General features: G+C 37.5%; 1 protein-coding gene across 2 annotated transcripts in view; it reads left to right on the top strand.

The window, feature by feature from the left end:
* The window catches only part of etv1 (ETS variant transcription factor 1), a 144,665-nt gene that overhangs the window by 115,305 nt on the left and 8,038 nt on the right, over positions 1 to 21,322 (top strand). For both annotated transcript variants that reach the window (XM_059972630.1, XM_059972629.1), the window contains 2 exons: positions 7,785 to 7,954; positions 19,786 to 19,887. In XM_059972630.1, coding sequence (XP_059828613.1) covers positions 7,785 to 7,954; positions 19,786 to 19,887 — 272 coding nt within the window. The remainder of the gene's footprint in view (positions 1 to 7,784; positions 7,955 to 19,785; positions 19,888 to 21,322) is intronic.

The following is a 21,322-nucleotide window of genomic DNA, read 5'->3' as shown; positions in this document are numbered from 1 at the left end:
AGAATTAATAAGTAAGGCTGATCTATTTGGAAGAGTTCAGATAGGTTTAGATCTATCCATCGAAGGATTCAAACAACAATTAAAATCTCCAGCCATTATCAACATATATTCATTTAGATTAGGAAGGGAAGTAAATAAACGTTTAAAAAATTCAGGGCAGTCGAAGTTTGGAGCATAAATATTAACTAGAACCACTTTTCGATTAAAAAGTGAACCAGTTATCAACAAAAATCTGCCCTGTGGATCAGAAATAATTTCATGATGTGTAAACAAAATTGAGGGGTCTATAAAAATAGACACACCCCTAATTTTGGCGGTACAATTCGAGTGAAATTGTTGACCCTTCCAGAACCTAAAAAAATGTTGATTATCCTCCCTCCTAATATGGGTCTCCCGTGCAAAAATAATATTAGCGTTCAATCTATGGAATACTTTAAATATTTTTTTACGTTTAATTGGATGATTTAAACCATTAGTATTCCAAGAGATGAAGTTAATAGATTTATCCATCATGCCAATATTAGTTGTGTATATCATAATAGGTTAAAAAGACACATAACCCATAATTCAGGAAGAAGGAAAATAGATTCAGGAGCAACCGGAGAACATGACACCTCAACAATATTAATAATTTAAAGTCGGCCCTTAAACTAAAAGCAAAAAATAAAACACAAAAGCGTGAAAAAAGATCCCTACCCCCTCCCCCCACCCTTCGAAGGAAAGCCAAGTGGCAGGCGCATAATCTAACACTAACCTTACCCCCATTTCAAGATGGCAGCTCCATAAAAAGATTTTAAAAAACTATATAACACCCAGATTTAAATATAGGGTTGCAAAAAGAAAAGATATATCAATCAGAATGAAAAAAACTAATATAATAAAACAAACAATCATTATTAAAAAAAAGTATAAACGTTAAAATTTAAAAGTGTAATATACCTTTAAAAAAAAATCCATATTCAAATACAAGAAAGATGACGTTTCAGAAGCAAAGACATATGGGAAGAAGAAACGACATTTTGAAAAAGCCATCTTACAAAATATAACTGTAAATTCAGCAATCTGTTAAAAAAGTTTAATAAAAAAAGTTATCAAAATAGGATTAAAAAAAGATTTAATAGACACTACAATATATAAAAAAAAGACTAAAAAATTCAAAACGTTTGTCCCATTTCTAAGTACAGGCAAACAAATAAATGCTTATAGAAAGCAAAGTCTTATGGGAAGAAGAAACGACATCTTGAAAAAAATAAATCATTATTACAAAATATAATTGTGTATATCTGAAACAGAAAAAAGAATTAAAAAAATATTATAAAAGTTAAAAGAGCATCTATAAAACAATGATGATAGTAAAAAAAAAGAACCAGACCCGTAGATCAGGATAAGAAGTTATAACCCAGCTTCGTAGGTTAATTAAAATGAGATGGCATCCTCTCTCCGAAAAATCTTCAACATGACACATAGTTCAAGTTGCACTAGAAGATCTATATTCTTCAACAAATTTCTTCGCTTCTTCCGGAGTGTTGAAAAATTGCTGACTGTTGTCGTTCAGCGTAATTCTAAGCTTCACTGGATACATTAAAGCTTGTTTAAGTCCAATCGAGTGAATCTCTGCCATCACTGGTTTAAAAGCGATTCTCGATCTCATTACATCGTATGAATAATCTTCAACAATTCGAAATGTGTTGGTGTTGTAAGAAATCATACCTTTTTTACGAGCTAATCGAATTAAAAGCTCTTTCTCCCGAGGATAATGAAGGCGAACAATCACCGCTCGTGGTTTACCAGACAGAGCCAAAAATTTCACAACTCTGTGAGCGCGGTCGATAACAGGTTTAGATTGCAAACCTTCAGCACTGAAAGTTTCCCATAGTAATTTAGAGAAAAATTCAGTTAAATCACTGGACTCAACTTTTTCGGGAAACCCGATGATACGCAAATTCTGTCTGCGAGATCGATTTTCGAGATCAGTAATTTTAAACTTATACTGATCCATAGTTTTAGCATTCGACTCTACCTTCTTCTCCAGCGCTTCAATTGTACGTACTTTTTCACAAATTGATTTTTCAAGAGTCGCGATCTTATCTTCATGCCGCTGAATGTCTGATGCCTGCGATTGAAGCTTAGTTTCAAGCGATCTATCAACTTCTTCAAGTTCAGATATTTTCCTGGTAAGCTTATTTTCCAAACTTGTCAGTCTACTTCCCAATTTACCATCTAATCTGCCTTCCAGACCCGCAAGTTTAGCATCCAGTTTAACGTCCAAAAGACTAGAAATTGCGTCGATGGATAAAGGATCCTTAGACGATTTCTTGCTTGTAGCCATTTTAAGTTTGACAAGATTAGATCAAATATTGTTTTAGGAAGAAAAAAAAGTTAATCGAAAGTATCAACCCATGTGATTAAATTCGATAAGATTTGATTAAAGGGTGATTATAGTTGAAAAAATGAAGAGCGCCTAAAAGGCAGATGTTTACGACGCCATCTTGAAACTCCATCCCCTCCACTGCCTTCTGAGGCAGAGCATTCCACAGATCCACAATTCTCTGGGTGAAAAGTTTTTCCTTAACTCCGTTCTAAATGGCCTACCCCTTATTCTTAAACAGTGGCCTCTGGTTCTGGACTCCCCCAACATCAGGGACATGTTTCCTGCCTCTAGTATGTCCAATCCCTTAATAATCTGATATGTTTCAATCAGATCCCCTCTCATCTTTCTAAACTCCAGTGTATACAGTGTATGTTGTTAATACAGCTTGAGGCATTGGAATTTGGAGTTCAATCCCATCATTCTCTGTAAGAAGTCTCTTAATGTCCTCCTGGTCAAATGTATGGGTTTTTTTCCAGGTGCTCTAGTTTTCTCCTACTGTGCAAAGACATACCACATAGGTTAATTGGTCATTGTAAATTGTCCCATGATTAGTTTAGGGTTAAATCAGGGTTGTCGGGGGTTGCTGGCTGGTGTGACTCAAAGAACTGAAACGTCTTATTCTGCACTGTATTACTAAGTAGAATAAATGGGGTTGAGAGGGATAATAAATCACCACAGTGAGATGGGGAAAACAGACTAGATGGCCGAATGCCTAATTCTGTTCCTATGTCTTATGGTCTTGCATCATTCTAACTAAGCACATTTCACATGATATTAAGTGCACATCTTGTGATTTTAAGAGAGAGAAATTATTCATTTCCTTTTGCATTTTGCATCTGTTGTTGCCCTTCTATCCCAATGCTTTCACCTACCCACAATTAATCCTTTCAGCAGCATGTTTCCAAACTTCTATTGTTAGAGATCCAGTTGATCAAAGGGCACATGATTGTTGAGTCATGATTTGAAATGACATTGATACTTGCTGAAGGAGAAGCTATAGCTGCTCGTGATGTTTTTATTCTGTCAGTAGCACTACATTGATGCATTATGCACTTTCACAGGAAATAAATCTTCCAAATGCATCTGGGAGACATAAGGAAAATTAAATATGAATCCAAAAGTTGGAATCAGTAAAAGGCTGATCCAAAATTTAGATTTTTTTAAAAAGATAGGAATAGAGATATGAAAAACTAGGCAATATGAACTTATTTGACTAAAGATGTTCTTGACTATGTTAAAACAACTGGAGAAGATAATACATAAAAGTAAGATTTGGCTTTGATGTATTTCATTGCTAAGGCAGATACAAGAGCCTATTGGAAAGATTCAAGTAGAACTGTGGAAGAGACTAGTGTTAGATGTAAAAGATCAAAGCAATGTGGAGGAAGGGAATCAAGACAATGGTGAGATAGAGGGATAAAACATTTATTTGGAGGAAATGTGATATTAACAGTTATAACAAGAATGAAATTATTGTGCAATCTTGATATAAACTTGCAAATTATCAGATAATTTAAGAGTGAATATTTGTTTTCAAATATTCAATTTTGGCCCGTTGTCTTTCCCCTCACTAATAAAAACAATTACAGCAGAAATGCAAAATGCAGTTGCTGGTCTTCGTGAATGACATGTTTATTCTCCAGGAAAAGGCCCACACTATTAGTTAAGAGCAAATAAAGATTCAGCATATGGGAATTCCAATTGTGATTAGAAGGTCTTTAGCATTATAGCTAAAATATTTCATATCTTCTACAATCATCTATCATTTCTGAAATAATATATGCTCCTCGTGACTAACTTATTAGAATTCTGTTTTGATCAAACAACTTTCAAATGACAATCATTTCTATTATGGAATGAGCCTTCACAAGAAGGCAAATGGGTACTTGATGGGTAATGATTGACCTGTCTGTTGTTGCCCAATTTATGACCCCTCCAAAAAAAATTTCTTCAGCTGGTTTCACATAACTATAGACATTTAGACATTTTCTTGTCAATATTACTATTTAACAGTCTAGCTCATGGAAAATAACATATTAAGGAGATAAAAATGATAGGTCTTCTAAGGTAACATTAAGCATGGGAGAATTCTACCTAGATATGAAAGAAATATAAGCAGGAAATGAGGGAGTATACATCAGGTCAGTCAGTATTTTGATCGAAAAGGATCACTAAGTGGTTTGGTATGTAACCCTTTCATCAAATTATCAAGTATTCTTAGAAACACAATAAATCCTTGCAAGGAGGGGAGTCAGGAACTGGATTAAATACATAGAAGCATGACTGTAAAAGAATTAGGTGCCCAATTCCCCTTTCTAAGATAGAGAGGAACGGCAGTAACAGTTCTACCTTTAACAGAGCAAAGGGTCCCAAGCCATTCCATTGTGTGGAGGTCAGTCAGGTAATTTAAGTCTTGAGAAAACAATGGGAAGGAGGTGCTTAGAGAAAATCATTTCACAATAATCATTATGGATCAAGATAAAGCACAAAGTCTTTGTCCTTTCCCTTCCTCTGTCCTAGGCAAATTGATGACTCCCCACCAATTAACTACTGTCCTCTTTCCTACAGCAGCCTTTTCCCTCTGTCAGGGGATCATCTACAGATGTCCTCAGTTACAGCCTGCTACAGCTGGAGATCCATCCACACCATGAGCTGGGCTGTTGATTTGGCTGGCTGCCAGGTGGGAAATGGAACAGAAAGGATAATGAGGTCCTGCTGTTAACATTGGCAGGATCTCGATGTCACTGGCTCTGCTGAGCATTTTGCTGGCTTTCAATGTCATCTGCACTCCCTCAGTGTACAGGCAATGCAGAAGTTCCAAAAGCTGTCAGTAGAAGAATATCTGAATCACCTCATCTTTTCTATCACATGGAACATCCTTCTTTTTAAGATAGTTGTTTTTTTCTTTTCGGAAGTTATACTTTATTTATAAAACTAGCAATACAGTTGACCCCTCTAATGCAAAGCCCTGTCATCTTCAAGAAAATGAGTTTAAAAAGAAAGCTATGTTTATTTCTTTACTACTTTTCTCATAAATTCTGCGAGTGTGAATTTTATTCGCAAATTTTCTGAAGTGGTTTGTGAATTTTGTAAAGGAGGATTTCCTTTACCCAAATGGTTATAACGTAAGGTTCATCTGTATGTGATATAATATATGCATATGTCACAGTACAAATTGAATAATTCCAGCAGTAGGGTCTGGGATGGGGTGATGAGGCGGGAATGGTGAAAACAGAATATTCAGGTTGTGGCTCCCTTTGAAAAGGTCCTTCCTAATTCAGGCAATACAGCCGTCCAGAATGGAGAGCTGACTAGTTAGCTAGGAATTGGTTTCTCTCTGCATTTGAACATACTTTTATCGGTGAGGCTATCACTAATAGCCTGAGACTTTAAGCCTTAGTTGAACAAATGTGATATGTTGATGGTGTTTGTGACAAATGAAGCACCTTCTCTGTTTTCCAATGTGGACACACTGCAGTGTGTTGGGAACTGTCCAGTTAAGCCTGGAACATGGAAAGTCAGGGCACTTTGGCTTCAATGCCTTGGGCTCTTGGGGACAGATTATAATATTTTTTATATACAGTATATATAATTTCACGTATGTACAAGATTCCCAATATATCAGCACGAGATCATTTTTAATTTTGCATGCACTCAAAGAGCAATGGGTTGGACAGGATTTGATGTAGGTCCTCCGTGTGCAACATAGTGCTGGCCTTAAATTGTGGATTCTCTCAGGGAGTGGTTTGCGGCTGCTGAACAAAGTTTCATAGTCCTGAACGATGCTGCAGTTTCAATTGTTCGCAGTGCCTCACACTGAAAAATCAGTGTGTTTAAAACAGCCCAAAGTGCATCCATTTCTGATCTTCCAGCTGATGTAGATGTGCACCTCATGGATGTGACCAGGGGGTGTCCTGCTCTTCACCAGACATGTAACTTCTTTGGTTTATTCTTTATTTATATCAAAAATAAACTTTATTCATAATTTTAAAAATACATACAAAAGAATAAAAGCAAAACTTTTATATTCATGGCCAATATATTCAATAGGATTAAATTAACTTTTTAAACCATTGCACTGTTGCTATTCATTGAGCTCCAACTACAAGATGTGAAATAAAAAAAAAATTAAACTTGGACAATGAGGTACTAAGTGAAAGTATTTTTTTAAAAATCAAGCTAAGTGGAACCTGATAGGAACACGGCAGCATCTTAACTTTGATATTGAGATCTTATTTTGCAACTTCCAGCTGAATTCTAAGTGTAGCAAGTTTGCTTTAAACTCCCAGGCATCATGGGATGGGATCTATAAACAGTTGGTACGTTCACCCAAAATTACTTCTTCCACTAACCTATATAAGGATTGATCTACTCATGTAGCAGAGAGGGAAGTTTTAAGTGAATATGTGTGGTTAAGCATTTGTACTTCAGTTTCACAGTGTAACTTCAGATCTTGGAACAAGTCCATTTTAGATGACACTAGATTTCTTGCCCACAAAATTCAGCTCCATGACATCTGCTTTCCATTCGAAGGGAGCAAAGTGAATATCATTATCTTGCCAATGAGCAGCACATAGAGCAAGCATGTGTTGTTCTGCAGATCTTATGCCCAACCTTTATATAAAATAACTGATTTATTAGTAAAATTACATGAATAAAGTTAGACTGGAGAAACTGGGATTATTCTCCTTGGATTAGAGAAGGTTGAGAGGATGTGATGGAGGTGTACCAAATTATGACTGGGTTAGATAGGATGAATAGAAAGAAGCTGCCCCATCAACCAATGGATTAAAATCCAGGAGATGCAGATTCAAAATTTTGATCAAAAGTTACAAAGGAATCTGTAGTTTTTTTTTGATGTTGTGTATTTATGATCTGAAAACATTGATTTTAGCTTTAATGGAAAGAGAATCAATCAGGGCCAATTAAGGGGATTTGGTTATATATTTGAAGGAGAATTCTTTGCAGAATGGATTTGAGTCATTTGTACTGTTAAGAGCTTCCGTTGACTTGACGGTCTAAATGGCATATTCTTATGATTTTGTACTTAAGAAGGAAACATTAGAAGAGCTGGGAAATCTTGATGGGTTGTAACATGTGAGGATGAAATAAGCAAGAAGTAAATGTGAAACACCGTGGTCTGATTTGAAACCTGTGCTGAGAACTCAGAGTGAATGTCGGTCAGCAAATACAAAATCCATGGATAAAGGAGTAAGTTGGGATGAAGGTGGATGAATTCAGGTATATAGGTAATATGGAAACCTGCTTAAGAGAATGTTGAAAATGTCATGGTAATAAAAGGGTGTATGATCAATGACAATGTGCTGGCCTTTCCTGAATTCTGACCAAAATAAATTTTGTCTGCTTCATGTTATTGTTGTATCAATGGTGTCAATGGCTATTGCTTCTACAGGTGACATCAAGCAGGAGCCAGGCATATACCGGGAAGGACCTACTTACCAGCGCAGAGGCTCCCTCCAGCTCTGGCAGTTCCTCGTGGCTCTGCTGGATGATCCAGCAAACTCGCACTTTATTGCCTGGACAGGCCGTGGCATGGAGTTCAAACTCATTGAGCCAGAGGAGGTGAGTTTACCTACCGTCTGCAACAAGAGTGACAAGGAGCAGGATGCCTGCTAATGACATCAGCAGTAGGGTAAGGGATGGGGTGGTGAGGTGAGAATGAAGTAAAACTTGAATATTCAGCTTGAGGCTCCCTTCAAAAAAAGGTACTTTCTGGTTCAAGCAATACAACTGTCCAGAATGGAGGGCTGACTACTTATCTAGGAATTGGTTTCACTCTGCATTTGAACATACATTTTTCAGTATAACTCTAAAGGCCTGAGACTTTAAGCCTTAGCTGAATGAATATGACATGTTGAGGATGCTTGTGGCAAATGATAACTTACCCTTTCTCTGTTCTCCAGTGCGGACTGGCTGCAATGTTGGGGAGCATCCAGTGAAGCCTGGAATATGGAAGGAGCAGGAGGACAGGGCACTTTGACTTGCATGCTCTGAGATGTTGGGGACAGAATGCTATATACTATTTTTTCATATACAGTATATTGAAAAGGTGCTTTACCTAACATAGAAAAGTAAATATATAGAACTGTACAATGCAGGAACAGAGCCTTTGGTGCACAACCATGATGCCAAATTGATATAATCCCAATTCCCTGCACATGTTGACTGTTCCTCTATTCTCTGCCTGTTCATGTGTCCAAATGTTTGTTCGACATGTCTCACATAACTGCTTCTACCATCTCCCCTGGCAGCGTGAACCAGGTAGTTACCCAACTATGCAAAAGCACTGCCTCACAAATTTCCTTTAAGCTTCTTCCACCTCCTAAAACTCTCACTTTGAAGCTGTACCCTTTAATATTTGACATTTCCATCCTGGAAAATGACACCAGCTTACTACGCTACCTATTCCATTCATAATTTTAAATACTTGTATCAAGTCACCCCTCAGCATCAGATACTACACAGAAAACAATCAAAAGTTTGTCCAAACTCTGTTATACTCTGTCCAGGCAATGTCCTGGTTTTCCTCTTCTGCAGCCTCTTCAAAGGCTCCATATCTTTCCTACCGCCTGGTGATCAAAGCTGCACACAATTTTCCAGGTGCAGGACCAAGCTTTTATATCTCTGCAACATAAACTTTTTAACTCAAAGTCCCAGCCAATAAATGCAGGCATCTTGAATGGCTTCTTTAGCCATGAGTTTCTAGGAAAAATAAGGAAGGTGCAGGATAGATGTATTGCAAAAACAAAGCAATACTCAAATGGCAAAATATTACAGCCATGTCTGACAAACAAAGTCAAAGCTAACATAAAAGCAAAAAAGAGGGCATACAACAAAGCAAACATTAGTGGGAAGTCAGAGAATTGGGAAGCTTTTAAAACCCTACAGAGAGCAATTAAAAAAATAATTAGGAGGGAGAAGATGAAATGTGAAAGCAAGCTAGCAAACAATATCAAAGTTGATTAATAAAAGCTTTTTCAAATATGTAAAAAATAAAAGAGAAATGAGAGTGGATATAGGGCCGCTAGAAAATGAGGCCAGAGAAATAATAACAACAGACAAGAAGATGGCAGAAGAATTAAATGCATTTTGCATCAGTCTTCACTGTGGAAGACACTAGCACCGTGCCGGGTGTTTAAGGGTGTGAGGGAAGAGAAGTGAGTGCAGTTACTATTACAAGGGAGAAGGTGCTCAAAAAGCTGAAAGACCCAAAGATACATGTCATCCGTACCAGATGAACTGCACCCTAAGAATCTTAAATAGCTGATGGTATAGATTGTAGAGGCATTAGTAATGATCTTTCAAAAATTATTGGATGCTGGCATGATGCCAGAGGACTGGAAAATTGTAAATGTCACTCCACTCTTTAAGAAAGGAGGAAGGCAGCAGAAAGGAAATTATAGATCTGTTAGCCTGACCTCAGTGTTTGGGAAGATTTTGGAGTCAATTGTTAAGAATGAAATTATGGAGTACTTGGTGACACAGGATCAGGCAAGACAAAGTCAGCATGGTTTCCTTAAAGGAAAATCTTGCCAGATGAACCTGTAGGAATTCTTTGAAGAGATTACATATAGGATAGATAAGGTGGATGTTGCATATTTGGACTTTCAGAATGACTGACAATGTGCCACATACAAGACTGCTTACCAACTTAAGAACCCATGGTATTACCGGAAACTTACTGATGTGATTAGAGCATTGGCTGTTTGGTAGGAGGCAGTGAATGGGAATACAAGGATCTTTTTTCTGGTTTTCTGCCAGTGACTAGTGGTGTTCCACAGGGGTTGGTGTTGGGACCTTTTCTTTTTATGCTGTATATCAATAATTTCGATGGTGGAATAGATGAATTTTTGCCAAGTTTGCAGATGATACGAAGATTGGTGGAGGGGCAGGTGGTGTTGAGGAAACAGGTAGGATGTAGGTAGGAGTTAGATTCGAGAATGGGCAAGAAAGTGGCAAATGAAATACAATGTTGGAAAATGCATGGTCATGCACTTTGGTAGTAGAAATAAATATGCAGACTATTTTCTAAATGGGGAGAGAATCCAAAAATCTGAAATGCAAAAGGACTTTGGAGTCCTTGTGCAGAACAGCCTAAAGGTTAATTTGCAGGTAGAGTCGGTGGAGAGGAAAACAAATGCAATTTTAGCATTCATTTCCAGAAGTCTAGAATACAGAGCAGGGATGTGATGCTGAGGCTTTACAAGGCACTGGTGAGGCCTCATCTTGAGTATTGCGAACAGTTTTGGGCTGCTCATCAAAGCAAAGATGGGCTGGCATTGGAGAGGGTTCAGAGGAGGTTCACAAGGATGATTCAGGGAATGGAAGGGTTATCATATGAGAAACGTTTGATAGCTCTGGGTTCATACTTGCTAGAATTTAGAAAAATGAAAGGGGATCGCACTGAAAATTTTTGACTGTTGAAAGGCTTAGACAGAGTAAATGTGGAAAGGATGTTTCCCATGGTGGGGGAAGTCTAGGATAAAAGGGCACAGCCTCCGTTTAAAGCAGAGATACAGAGAAATTTCTTTAGCCTGAGGGTGGTAAATTTGTGCTATTAATTACCACAAGCAGCTGTGGAGGGCTGGTCATTCATTGTATTTAAGGCAGAGCTTGATAGGTTCTTGATTGGACAAGGCATCAACGGTTATGAGGAGAAGGCTGGTGAGTGAGCTGCGGAAAGGATAAAAGGATGGCGGAGAAGACTGATTCTGCTCCTATGTCTTATGGTCTTTACCACCCCTATCCACCTATCTAGCAACCTCAGTAGCAGTTTCAATAAATCTGGCACTGTAGGATATCCTAAGTTTGTGAAAATCAGCACATAAGTACAGGCGCATTTATTTTTTGAGTCACACACTACTTTCAACCACAGAATAGCAAGTATTATTTCCTGAAAAACTTGCAACCAACTGTATATTTTTAGTTGGCTGCCGAATCCTCTTTTATTTGGTAAATCAACACGATGAACATTTGTTTTATGGTCAGGGCCCAAACACTCCTGTGGCAGATTTACTTTATGCTCCAGAAGAATTTTTAAAAATTTGTTTTCAGAGTGTGGTTGATTCTGCCATGGCCACATTTATTGAACCTCCAATGTCGCCCTGACTGGGTGGTTTAGGCACTGCTGGTGGTGATGGGGCACCAGCTACACAGTAGAACTGGGTAAGGAACGTCAGCAACACAGCTGCAATGCCAGATTAGCAGTGCCCATCTGAGTCAAAGTGGTGTGAATCAGTTGATGATGTAACCATGAATTTTCTGCCATTTTATTTTATACTGATAGACAATACCGAATAATAAATAATTATTATTGTGCATTGTAAAAATAACCCTTAATAATAGGCTGCAATATCCTGATGTGATAGGCTACATCAAACTCCAGATTACTGAGTTTCCTGAAGTCGTGCATGTGAATGGAGAGTGAAAAGGCAAAGGATCATGGCATCGTGAGTCTGTCATAACAGAGTAGTTTGTAATTTGCTCATCAATATGATATGCCTGATCCACTTAATCTGCTGAAGAACAGTGACTTCCTAACAGAACAAGTTATTGATGACAAGATGTGCTAATGACTCTACTGTTAAAAATTATTAGAAAGTAGTATTTTTCTCTATGTTGAAGCAGTCATTGGCTTTCATTTGTTAAGTGTTGAATTCTATCTGCCTGTTGCTGAGTCAGAACTTGGATTTACTTGAGGTCTAGTAAATGTTGTGGAATCGTTGCATCTTCACCAAGTATTTCCACTCCCAGAGTTATAGTAGAGAGAAATGCATTGATGAAGCATGTGACAATATTTTCTTCAAGCATGTAGCTTTGCCTTCCTTGTGGACATTTTTAAAATCCAACCTGTTTTACATTAATATGTTGAGTGAATTTAGCAGTTAACAGAAACTCACTGAAGCTTGTGTAAAAAGCAGTAGGATTGAGCAAAGGGGAGTTTTAGTTTTCAGTTTTGTAAGAGTGAATTGGTTACCAAGATAGCATGAGGTAACGGGAACAGTATGGATTGGATTTGCCAAATGCTGTCCTTCTTTGTGATGGAATATATAAGTTGATTAACAGTTGATGGCAAAGGGTAAAAGCTATTTAAATCACTGTCCCTCTTTCCATTTTTTTTTACTAATCATTATCATTGCCTTCATTGGGTTGAATTGGCGGCTTTTAAAAGAGATTTCAGAGTATGTTGGCATGGACATGTCTAGTGCAATGTCTTCTAAGAGTGAACCAAAGAACAGGCAGAATTCACTCAGATTGGTTAGGATGGCAAAGACATTTTCTGTGTTGCTTTAGAGATGCAGCTGAATGAGAATAGAACTGTTCTGATTGGTTTAAGAATGGGCAGATTAACCTTGTCAGATTTATCCCAATTATAAATTTTTAATTGAGAAATTATAATAAAAGGCCAAAGCTTATAGTGCAAGCACCAGAATGAAAAACCTAAAAACTAAGTAAATTAATAGTCTTTTGTTGATCTTTGTGAACCACAGGTGATTCATATTTAAAGCCTTTTAGATAATTTTATTTTGTAATTAATACATTTGGATTGAAACTGTATTGGATCTCTAATTGTGCAACTTTCTTATTAACTCAAAATTTTGATAGTTCATCAAATAATTCATTCATTATGGATGTCAACTATCATGATTTAGCTCTGTTGCTTGACACTAAGTGATGTGGCAGACTATACAGGGCACTATACAGGGTTTTGTGGTCCCGACTACTTATGGAGGATGGAATTTTGTCAAAAGCTAGTAACATAGTGGTTGAGTTGCCAAACTACTATCAGAGATTATTGATCCAGGACTGAATCATTCAAGTCAGCTGGAGAATTTAAATTTGAACAAATTAATATATCTGGAATAATGAGCTTTACTCAATAATAATGACTGTGAAACTACCTGGTTCATTAATATTCTTCAAAGAGGGAAATATGCTGTTCATACTGGGTCTGACCTTTTTATGATTCCAGACCCTGTCTTAGCTGCTTCCTCGCTCCAGGAACCATTGTGGATAGACAGTAAATGTTAAACATGCCAGCAAAGTCCACATCCTCTGAATGAGTAAAGAAAACAGTATGCAACATTGCAAAAACATCCAGCATAAACCATTTATGAATGTAATTATTTAAAATTATGTAAACTTTTTGCATTATTTCATATCACCCAAATTCTGCTGTTGTCCTGCAAAAATCTTGTGAAAATTTCCACACCTATGTATCTTGTGTTTGATATTCTAGCTATCCATTTAAAGTTCATTTGAAAATTAACTCCTGAAATTTTCAGTGCATTCTACCTGCAAATACGGTTCTCTATACAAATCATGGATTTGAAAAGTTAGTCTCAACTAGTGTTATTATTCTGATTTTTAACAAGACCAGCAAGCACAGATGGTGCAAGGATATGATGAGGAGAAGGCTTCAGGGTTCTAATCGATATTTTATTTTTAACACTTGTAAAGGGTTAATCTTTGTGCTTGTCAAATGTCACACCACTGTGGATTTAAAAGTAACAGAAATGGCTGCAGGAGCTTTGATTACTAGTATGGGAATACAACCATGGGAACATGAAAGTTAGGTGAACAGAGAGTGGGATTCGTGAAAAGTGGTGACAAGGAATTGCTTCTGTTTTGGTGGTTTGAGCTGGTACTATGATCTGGTCCACTTAGTGCAGCATTTGATATCAAAGGGAAAGGTATCACAGTAGAGCAGTTGGGGGTCTTGGGGGTGGTTCATCAGGGTCTCACCGACAGGCTGTTCATGAACAATGTTGCAGATCCCCATTTGCATTTGTACAGAGCCCTGGTGAGACCACACCTGGAGTATTGTGTACAGTTTTGGTCTCCAGGGTTAAGGAAGGACATCCTGGCTGTAGAGGAAGTGCAGCATACATTCACGAGATTAATTCCTGGGATGTCTGGACTGTCTTACTCAGAGAGGTTAGAGAGACTGGGCTTGTACACGCTGGAATTAAGGAGATTGAGAGGGGATCTGATTGAAACATATAAGATTATTAAGGAGTTGGACAAGATAGAGGCAGGAAATATGTTCCAGATGCTGGGAGAGTCCAGTACCATGAGGGCATGGTTTGAGAATAAGGGGTAGGTCATTTAGGACAGAGTTAAGGAAAAACTTCTTCTTCCAGAGAGTTGTGGGGGTGTGGAATGCACTGCCTCAGAAGGCAGTGGAGGCCAATTCTCTGGATGCTTTCAAGAAGGATCTAGATAGGTATCTTATGGATAGGGGAATCAAGGGATATGGGGACAAGGCAGGAACCGGGTATTGATAGTAGATGATCAGCCATGATCTCACAATGGTGGTGCAGGCTCGAAGGGCCGAATGGTCTACTTCTGCACCTATTGTCTATTGTCTATCAAGCAGAGTGGAGGCGAGAGGGGCTTGAACACACCTAGATAAGTGTTTTAATATTTGCTATTCTGTCCTAATAAATAAAGTTTTGTAGTTCTAAGTGGATAATTAGAGTTGTGTCCTTATACTTATCTGACCCGGATCCAAAAATCTCTTGTTGTAACATAACAGCACTGTGTCAGAGATTACTTCAGGTAAGCTCCAATATTCAGACCAATTCTGAATTTTGTTCTTTTCAATCAGAATCATGGCTTCACCTTCCCACTTCAAACAAGACATCTGTGAAAATTTGCATTGAATCTGATTTGGAATTTGCAAAATGCCTCTCTATATTATAATCAGGCTTATGCAAAAAGTTTCACATGTTATCGAGCACATCCACGTTGCTAAGGCTTTCACAATACAACCATCAGAAGTGTTATAATTGTGAACGTAGGGAACCACATAAAAAGAGAAACCATTGAAGCAGATAGAGAATGGTACAGCATTTGAAGGTTCCAATTTGAGCAATAAATCTTTAAGGCTGGTTACTGCTTTTTTTTTGTGAAAGAAGAGTAGCTTGACTAAAAGTCATTGCAACAGTGGATTTTTCAATAAAGTAATTTCATTCTTGTCTAAACAATGCATTCCTAAAAGTTTTACAGCTAAAGTGGAGCAGCAAGTGGCCTTTTTTAAAAAAAAAACAATGTTTGATTTGTGAAAAAGTTCCATTCATTTGCTTGCATCATTTGGGATAAGTAGTGCTTTTGTTCTCATAAATGAAACATTCACTCACATGCTATGTTCACATCTTTGGAATAATTCCATAGAAGTCAGAAGAAACTAAAAGGAAATAAAAGAAACACTTTCTACATGAGTGTCTTAAGTTTAAGCGTGTAGTCAGACAGATTATTTTATATGGATGCCCTTTTCCGCGCCTTGTTGTTCTAAGCAGTCTGGTTCTCTCTGGTTTTTAATCCCAGTCAAAGATGTTATTCAAAGTGCCTTCAGAGTGGGTTTAGCTTGTTTTGAACTGAATTGTTGTTGGTATGTTACTGCAATATGAGAATTTTCTTTTGCAAATAAGCACGCAGGGAACGTGCCCAGACTAGCCCTTGGGAAGGTTGTCCCTTCCTTCCCTGGCCAGTTTTGGAGAATATCTGCACTGGCAGTTGGAAACTGTCAAAGAATTCTTAATGACTTCAGCCAAGATCAAAGGTGGCAGTTCTATTTAACACTATGAATTCATAAAATGTGAAGAGGAACACTATTTTGCCTAGGAACATCAACTGTATGATATTACTGCATTCCAGTATCTGGCAGATAGATACTTTTAAATCATGTATATTCATGAACTAGTTTTCTTCCTGTTTACCAAAAGAATGGCTGAGAGGTACCTCAAAATTACATTTCTGTCAATTGATTTGAAGTATGTATGCAACATACTGTACAATGCATGATAGACAGATAATGAATACATTAATTTATCATAGCTCTTATTAGTTAATCTTAAAGCTACAGTGCTTAAATTGCCATGTTAGTTCCACATACTTTTAGAATTTAAATACAAGTAAAGCATCATACAAATACAGTGTTAGTTATTTCACTAAGATGTGATATTAACAGAGTATTAGGGAAACATTATGATCTAGTTTGTGGTCTGAATATAGCCTACACTCAATTTTATTACTTGTGAGTTTTCCTTTCAGCTTGCATCTAAGTTAAACTTAGAAATAATGCTTCCTGGATGTAGAAGCAGGACTTCAATAGGTGTTATAAATGTAAGGCAGTCTCCAATTAATTGAATAAGTAGTTTAAGAGAAACTTTCAAATCCTGACTAGTTCGAATGCAAAACTGACTAATGCAAGGAGTAGTTGCAACAAATGGTGCAGATGTAGTTCAGAGGAAGCTAGACATGTACGTGAGAGAAAAGAGAAATAGAATATACTAATTTAGTTAAAAGAAGGATGATGGGACCATTTGGACCAGGTGGTCCGTTTCTGTGTTGTGGATTTTTGGTTAGTTTTTCTTCTATATTGCAGCTTAAGAGACTTAGCCATCAGAAAAATGGGTTGTAAACTCAGAGTCAAGGATGACTTACTTGCACTCCAGTTCTGTAGCTGGCTGAATAGACCTTTGTGGAATCTGCAGGCTTTGCTGCAGGGGCAGGTAAAGCTTAAGGTATGTGAGCTGAGTAGATATTTTGTCATGTGTGCTTGACCTCTGTGTGCTTCCCTCTTGGACACTCAAGATGGCCACTGACTTCCCAGATGCTCTTTTCCATCATCGATTTTGGATTCTCAGCAGTTGATAAAGATGTTGTATTGTGCTGAAGGTGAGTTTAGAATATTCTTGAAGCTTTCAGCACAATTTTCTTTGCCTTCTGAAGGATCTCTTTCTTTGATGAAACTCATAGTATGGATAATTAATGTGGTTTTTTAGCTTGCGATACAGATAATGTGGTTCACTCACCAATGTTTGTTGTGAGTCATCAAAGACTCAATTAGGGAGATTTTTTGACTTGAAGGGGAAGCTAACGCTTGTTCGTTTAACCTTCAAGTACATTTAGATTTTGAAGAGAAAATTTCCATGTACTTCTCCAGTGCGTTCTGATGCCAGCTTGAAGTAATACATGTCTCAATAGCATATTAGAGGATGGATGTCACTGTGCTTGGTAATAAATCATAGGTAACACAGCACAGAGACAGGCCTTTGGGCCCAGCTCATCCATGCCAACCAAGATGCCCACCTAAGCTAGTCCCATTTGCCTGCATTTGACCCATATTCCTCTCATCCCCTCCTATCCATGTTCTGTCCAAATGCTTTTTTTTTAATGTATCTGCATCAACTACTTTCTCTGGCAGCTTGTCCCATATACATACCACTCACTGCATGAGGAGGTTGCCCATCAGATCCCGTTTAAAATTTTCCCAAAAAGGTTTAAACCTATGTGTCCTAGTTTTTGGTTTCCCTTCCCTGGAACAAAAAGACTGAGTGCATTCACCCCATCTATGCCCCTCTATAAAGCAACCACATAGTGTCCTGTACTCCAAGGAGTAATGTCCTTGCCTGTTGAATCTCTCCTTATAACTTCAATGCTCAAAGTTCAAGTTCAAAGTAAATTTGTATGCATTTGTCATCAGACGCTACCTTGAGATCCATTTTCTTATGGGCATTCATAGTAGGTACAAAGAAGCGCAATAGAATTAATGAAAAACTACACACAAAGATGGATAAACAACCAAAGTGCACAAGAAGGAAAAACTGTGCAAATACCAAAATAATAATAATAAATAACTATGTAATAAATAATGTTGAGAACATGTGTGGCTGAGTCCTTGAAAGTAAGAACATAGGTTGTGAAATCAGTTCAGTGTTGAGGTGAGTGAAATTACCTATGCTGGTTCAGGAGCTGATGGTTAAAGGGCAACCACTGTTGCAGAACCTAGTTGTGTGGGACCTAAGGCTCCTGTACCTCCTTCCAATGGCAGCAATGAGAGGACAGCATGGGCTGGATGATGGGATCCAAGATGATGCTTGCTGCTTTCTTGTGTCAGCACTCCTTGTAGATGTGCTCAATGTTATGTCTAAAGCTTATCAGCGCTAAGGAAAGGAGGCTGGAATTTCTGTTCGATCATTGCCTGTTCAAATCTTAATTTCATTGAAAATTTTATATTTTGCCTCTGTATCCAATACCATGGAGAAAAGGGTGAGTTAGTCAGAGTCAGTGATGCTTCCTCTACTTTATTATAAAAGATGATAGTAGCAGCAACTTGAATTTGGATGGCACTTCTGGTTGAAATGTGATGCAAAAGGCTTCTTTGTGAAGGCAGAGAAAAGAGCCAAAGGAGGTATTCAGAGGCATAATGCAAAGTGCAATCAAAGAGTTGGATTTTCATAAAAGGATTTTCACAGATGAGGAGAAACGAAGGATTATGGAGAAGCTAGAACTGGGTGAAGCTATACTGCTAATGGAGGAACAAATTTTGTTGAATATAACTCATTAGTTCAACAAAATAAATTAAAGAATTATGTGTGAATTTAATTCAAACCCTAAATATAATTGCAGGTATAGTTTATTTTATTTCTCACAATTTAAGTGAAATTTGTGTACTTTTGATATATGGGTGGTCATTTGGACAATTAGATTATTTTCCTCATTGTCTTTAATGATTACATCAGGCCAGGTAGCAGATGATTAGTTTTCGTACATTGTTTACATTCATCAGTCCAATTGCTTACACAGGTATCCTCTGGAATCAGAATCAGAATCTGGTTTATTATCATCAGCATGTGACATGAATATTTTTTTAAATTTAGCAGCAGTAATTCAATGCAGTACATAATCTAGCAGAGAGAAAAAATTATAATAATGAAAAAATAAAAACTATAGTAATAACAAAAAACAAGTAAATCAATTACGTATATTGAATAGATTTCTTTAAAAAACATGCAAAAACAGAAATACTGTATATTAAAAAAAAAGTGAGGTAATGTCCAAAGATTCATTGTCCATTTAAGAATCAGATGGCAGAGGGGAAGAAGCTGTTCCTGAATTGCTGAGTGTGTTCCTTCAGGCTTCTGTACCACCTACCTGATGGTAACAATGAGAAAAGGGCATGTCCTGGGTGCTGGAGGTCCTTAATAATGGACGCCGCCCTTTTGAGGCACCGCTCCCTGAAGATATCCTAGGTACTTTGTAGGCTAATACCCAAGACGGAGCTGATTAGATTTACAACCTTGTGCAACCTCCATACCAGACAGTGATGCAACCTATTAGAATGCTCTCCACAGTAAAACTATAGAAGTTTTCAAATGTATTTGTTGCCATGCCAAATCTCATCAAACTCCTAATAAAGTATAGCCGTTGTCTTGCACTCTTTATAACTACTTTTCATATTTAATGCTAAGATAACAGAAAGGTTCTGTTTGCTCCTTCAGTTAAATGAGAAATGGATATTGAGTAACATGAGACACTGTCATTGGCATGGAATATTACTTTGCAGTTATTGAAACGTGTGCTTTGGTATGCTTTTTTTGTCCTAGGTGGCACGGCGTTGGGGAATCCAGAAGAACCGACCTGCTATGAACTATGACAAGTTGAGCCGTTCGCTGCGCTACTACTATGAAAAAGGCATCATGCAAAAAGTAAGCAAGAAGCATGAGTAATTTCTCTGGTCATTTCTTCAAACATTATTCAGACACCATCCAAATCTAACTTGCAAGTACAAAATAGCATTCTTTAAATGAAGAAAACTAGTCCCAGGAGCCCAAATTACTATGATGTCTTTTTTTTTTGCTGAAAAATATTCTCAGTTGGGAATGTTCTCAGTGAAATAGCAGCCAGTAATCTCAGTTTGAATTACCTTTTCATACTCTTATATTCATTAATAGTTCAGTTAATCATGGTGGTCATTAGCTGGGTCAGACAGAAATAACGATGAAGGTTTGATTAACTAAGCCAGACTTGCATTCCTTTTTTGTAGCCATCAGTGTTGGAAACCTGCATATTAGAAATCAAACAAAGACAGAAATAGGTTGATCTATGGTGCCTTTCCATTCATGAAGCATGCCATCATTCACTGAAATTTAACAATGAAGTCCCAAAATTTGAGTAGTGTAACACTTTGGCCGATGAATATGCAGTTTGAAAGCTTTGCCTATTTTAGTTAAGCAATCTGGCAAACTCTTAGAGAAAGGAATTTGTTGCCATAGTACCTAATCATTGCATAACCAGGTTAATTTTTGGAGCTGATCATCCAATTATATCTTCTATGTTTGTAATTTAAGATTTGTCATATTGCTGGTGGATAAATCACCATGGCAGCAATATAGTATACATTAAGTTGCATGTACCATGTTGTACCTCCTCTTATTCAGTTCAATTTAAACTTGTTGAGGTTGTGGAAGTTTAGCTTTATTTGTCAGCTGTACATCAAAACATACAGCGAACTGCATATCATTTGCATCATGGTTTGTGATACGTTGCTACGTTTCTGACGCCAACATAACATGTCCACAACTCACTAACCCTAACCGTACATCTTCAGAATGTGGGAAGATACTGGTGCGCCTGAAGGAAACACACACACGGTCACAGAAAGAATGTGCAAACTCCTTATAGACGGCGATGGGAATCGAACCTTGATCAGCAATTGCTGGCACTGTAAAGCCATTGTGTTATATGCTGTGCTACTGTTCTGCCCCATGGAATGTCAATAGCAATCGTTTAATAATCTGTTCAATAATCTAACCATTTTTTGCAAAGCTAATTTCATTAAAATAATCTGAAGGTAAATTTCTATCGAGAATTTTCAAATAAAATGTAAGCCTGGGTATTGAAGCATTAATTTAGACCCTCTGCAAATATGCATCAAAAACAAAGCGAGAGGAAGAAACTTTATATGGGATTTGTTGGGGTTTTTTTTACGCAAAGGTGTTTGCTTTCCCGAACGTGGTGCCAGAGAACTTAGTAAAGTCAAGTGCAATTACTGCATTTAACAGACGTTTAGACAGGTACTTGAATAGGGGTTGCTCAGACAGATATGGACCTCATACAAACAAATAGGATTAGTTTACATGG

This window comes from Hypanus sabinus, chromosome 6 (assembly GCF_030144855.1).
Source record: "Hypanus sabinus isolate sHypSab1 chromosome 6, sHypSab1.hap1, whole genome shotgun sequence".
Lineage (NCBI taxonomy): Eukaryota > Metazoa > Chordata > Chondrichthyes > Myliobatiformes > Dasyatidae > Hypanus > Hypanus sabinus.
The sequence above is the reverse complement of the archived record's forward strand: the minus strand, read 5'-3'. Positions and strand labels throughout refer to the sequence as shown.